The sequence below is a fragment of the Tigriopus californicus genome, chromosome 3, assembly GCF_007210705.1.
Source record: "Tigriopus californicus strain San Diego chromosome 3, Tcal_SD_v2.1, whole genome shotgun sequence".
Classification (NCBI taxonomy): domain Eukaryota; kingdom Metazoa; phylum Arthropoda; class Copepoda; order Harpacticoida; family Harpacticidae; genus Tigriopus; species Tigriopus californicus.
Window position 1 is genome coordinate 9194376 of NC_081442.1, and position 4183 is coordinate 9198558.

The 4183-nt window shown below is 41.6% G+C and overlaps 1 protein-coding gene across 1 annotated transcript; it reads right to left on the minus strand.

Moving 5' to 3' along the window:
* Window positions 1-2358: 2358 nt before the first annotated feature.
* Window positions 2359-3560, minus strand: LOC131878316 (uncharacterized). The gene is made up of 2 exons (XM_059224254.1): window positions 3273-3560; window positions 2359-3179 (listed from the first exon to the last, which is right to left on the minus strand). Exons 1-2 carry the CDS (start codon window positions 3558-3560, stop codon window positions 2595-2597), a joined length of 873 nt encoding a protein of 290 aa, XP_059080237.1. The 3' UTR covers window positions 2359-2594.
* Between the last annotated feature and the right edge of the window lie 623 nt (window positions 3561-4183).

Sequence of the window (4183 nt, forward strand, 5' to 3'; positions counted from 1 at the left end):
TCCCCACCCAGGATTTAGGGTCAATTGTAGTGACCGTCGAGGCTTAATGTGCGTTTTGAGAGCATCTTCAAGCCCTCGAGAATCCAGGCTAGTTCAAACAATGAAGTCCACTTCTCTTCTTTCTCGGGCTCCTTCATTGTTTAATTTGCTTCCCTCTAACATTCGTAGGGAATACGTTGGCCTTGTTGATCCGGTAGAATCTTTCAAGTCAGACTTGGACCAATTTTTGAAGTAGCGTTCCAGATCAACCCTACATTCAAGGACTAGCTCGGTCTGCCAACTCAAATTCGTTGGTAGATCAAATATCATATAAAGATTGAAACGTAATAAATAGACGAATTTTAACCTTTCATTTTAATAGTACTGGGCGGTTAGAAAAGCCCGTGAAACCCCAAACCAAAAACAAAAAAGAAAAAAAACTCATGTCGGGCAAATCATTTTGGGATTCCCAGTAAATGATCATAAATCTTTACGCCATGACACGATCAGGAGCCAAAAGAAAATGAACTCTTTGCTAAAATTTTGCCCTTCTTTAACTTTTTGATAGTTTTGCAAAGATAAAAAAGAAACTGTTTAACCAAAACTTTTCAAGCTAAATTAATTCATACCTTCATACAGGGCAATAATAAGCGCAATACGTGGGTGACCTTGAATGCTCTTAAAATGTCCCTCAGGCATTTTTTTAGCTGTATTTCTTTGCATACTTGTGGGTATTTACTACCTTTAGTGCTACAATATTAGGGCTGTCCAAAACAAGTAACTACATCGCTTTTACGTTTTTCAATATTTTTCCCTTTTTTGCATTTTGTTGTAGCAGAGGTGAGGAACGAACTATTGTTTTCCTTAAGAGGCGGGATTCGAACTCTCGCCCTTTGGTGATCACAGTCGTGCCTCTCTATCGGGTGCATTAGACCACGGTAGCCGTTCTATGGTTAAACCGTCTCACCGCTTTCCTGGATTCTTTTTACATGATTGAGTAAATTATTCTCCCATACAAGAGACATTGTCATTCGATGATGCGCAATTGGTGCTAGCTTTTTTATGAATTTGTGAAGGTTCACTAGAACAATTTGTCTTTGTTCAATTTTGTCTAGCATCAGAAAAGTAGAAGTTGGAAGTTATGTAACGTAAAAGGAAGTGTATATGTATGACCGTGCGTCTGCAAATTCTCTGTCGTTTGTTCATCTGATGGCCTCGAAGTTTAGCCAAAATAGATTCAGACTACATAGAAACTGCGCAATTTCTCGCAACATGCATCATACTCATTTCATCATACGCTAACACCTTCAAATGGATATTTTGGTTAATCAAAAGATGTAGCGAATACAAAATGATTCCAGTACCTACAAAGGAATGTACAAATTTTCAAAAAACCTGCTCGTTACGTAAGAAACTGAAGCTACGGACTGGACGAGCCTTCAACTTGTACTTTGTCGCAACCTAAGTATGAATAACTTAGACCTGTTGCTCTAGATGAACTGCATATATATCAAAAAATGTTTTCCCATTTTTCGCTTGAAAATCCATGCAAGATTTCCAGCGAAATAACTCCCCAGTTACAGACATTTCAGCCCACAAAATGCATGATTAAAACTGGAAGTAAACCTGTTATCGAATGTGCATTTCTATTTTGAGACAAAAAGTGTGATGGCCGACAAATTGGTCTCAAGGACCCATATCATACACTTTCTTGTTTTGGTCCCAATTCTTTTGGCCTCACACCGTATGATGGGTACTGCTTTATTCTAAAATAATTTAAGCTCAAAACCAGGTGAGGGCTTGTGCTGTAATGTTGGCCACAAAAATTGAAAGGGTCAAGGACAGGTAGTGAGGTAACTCTCGGTCTCTTTTGTTACGTAAAAATTCACGGGGAATAATTTTGGCCTTGTCTGTCGCCTGATTCAGCCAAGACGCAGCTTTTTTCTTACATAACCCAAGTCTTGGCCTTGTTTGTACGTTAATTTGCGGCGCCAGGAAAAATAGTTAGAGCTCGAGGTTTACTGGGTTATTGAGCAAGACACAGTTGATGATGTCATACTTCAGAACTCATGGACTGAAGAGGGAGAAAATTCCGCATGGCCCATTTGGCCGTCCAAGTGAGTCGATTTTTCCAGGGACTAAAAGGATCAACATCACGATGCTGTCGTTGTGGAAACAGCTATTTTTGTACTCCACAAAAGCAAAAGGAGTTCCTAAAACCGGTTGCCATACGTGGCTAAGAGCGCGGGGAGGAAGATTTCAAAGAAATCATTGGTGGATTTCAAACAGAACTTGGAATAGGTCAATCTCGCTCTTACGTAAATCTCAAGATATTGGATTTTTTCTTGCTTCCCATGAGACCAAAACAAATGTCCAAGATAATGTTCAGTTCTTTATTCAGGATATTTTCAACCAAAAGTGTTTCAGGCGGCAGATTAGAGCTTGTGAAATTGGTTTGAATAATAAAGCACATGGTAAGGGAAGATAGTTTTCAGAAATTGGAGGATGAGCGTGCGTGAAAGTGATTTCGATTCTGATGGAAATTCTCGTCTCGATACGAAATATACAAACGATTATGATATGACAAGTTCGACTTAATTCAAATCCTTTCATCTTCAAAGGCACCATTTTGATTCAATGACGTTGACGGGATTGCAAACTTGATCCTGATATTTGAATGTGACATCACCCTTGAACACCGTCAAATTCTGGTCAGCGAAAGAGGGTCCCATTTGGTTTACCAAGGCTTGATCGGCTAATGCTCCTTTGAGGCACTTCTCAGACTTGAACTTGAGTTTGTCAGACTTGATCTCACATTCCGAGTTCTTTCGAATCACCTTCACACCATTCAGTCGATAATTGATGCCGGTTTCAAAATCCGCCACCGTCACCCTGTAAAACTCGACGTTGGGTGGGTTTTCGCCATCCTCAAGATCGGAATCGTCATCTTCAAGGTCCCATTGATCCATAACGGCCTGAACCAAATCTGGATCAAGATCCGAGTCGGAATTTGAGCAGGTTGAATTGTAAGACGTATAACTCTGACGTTCTCCTGGTTTGCAGGCCTCAGGATCCTTTGGCGGGGACGCATAGCCACTGTCAGCAGGTGAGGGCGTAACCTGTGTTGAGGTTTCCTTGACGGTGTCAATGCGATTACCGATGATCTTATAAACGCAGTGCTTAGGTGGCAAAATGTTGCCCTAGAAACGAAAGGAAACGGTACGTTAGAATGATCTTTTCTCACGAGGTCATGACGTGGAAAGGGAAAAAAAAACTAGTATCATCTAGCTCACCTGAAACCAGGACCCATCATCCGAGAAGCAAAGGCTAGTGGCTCCTTCTACCACTTCATAGACCTTGTTTTGGATAGATTCGTTGGAGTTTCTGCGCATCCAGGTGCGACATCTCACTTTTTTGGGCTTCCTGAGGCGGTTGGGTGATAAGGCCGGGCCGTTAAGGATACTTTCACAATGAAGGCTGGTCATGATGATGTCACCGAGTTGAAAAGGAAAGAGATGATTTGTGGATGGTTGTTCGCTCTCTGAAGTAGATTGAGTCTCTGCTTCAGATCTGGAAGTCATTCACCGAGGTACAAAATATGCGGAGCGTGGGCCATGGGGGCTCGCCCAACGTATGTTGCCAAATCCCGAATTCTCCGACTCAGTCACTCGCTCTCTCACTCACTCTGTTCGGTTATTCGCTTCAGTCTTTCTTGACGCGTCCCATGCCAAACCCTGGTCCTCTCTGGCCGGTTTCTATTGCGCATATCGCTCCCATGTACTTCGAAGACCCACTAGTACTGTATGCAGGATTGAAAGTGCCCACATCACAGTACGACTGGACAGTGTTTCTCAAAGCTGGATTAGGTCAGAAAAACGTTTTACAACTCTCAACTTTTGGGGCACCCCAAAAGTTACTTTCCCGGTCGTCCCTGATGTAACATCGGGTCAATTCATAATGTCTGGACATTAACTTTACTTTCTCCGACATAAACTGCCTTCTTTTAAGAGTAGAAAGACTCTATGTGAGGTAATTTTCTTTATTTCATCTTACCTATTAATGGAAAACATTCCAAATTTTCTTTGATCGTTCAAACCGATATCAGGAAAATAACTGAAAAAGAATTGAGTAAGAAAAGGAAAGCTTCTTTAAGCGACCTTGTTCGGCCAGCGTCGTCGCTATTGGTAGAGGCCTTTAAGAGAGT

Bases quoted from the DNA above. Each gene is read 5' to 3' on its own strand.
- LOC131878316 (XM_059224254.1), bottom strand. From the start codon at position 3,560: ATGACTTCCAGATCTGAAGCAGAGACTCAATCTACTTCAGAGAGCGAA. The intron at 3,180-3,272 runs GTGAGCTAGATG...TTTCGTTTCTAG, and splicing joins ATGATGGGTCCTGGTTTCAG to GGCAACATTTTGCCACCTAA.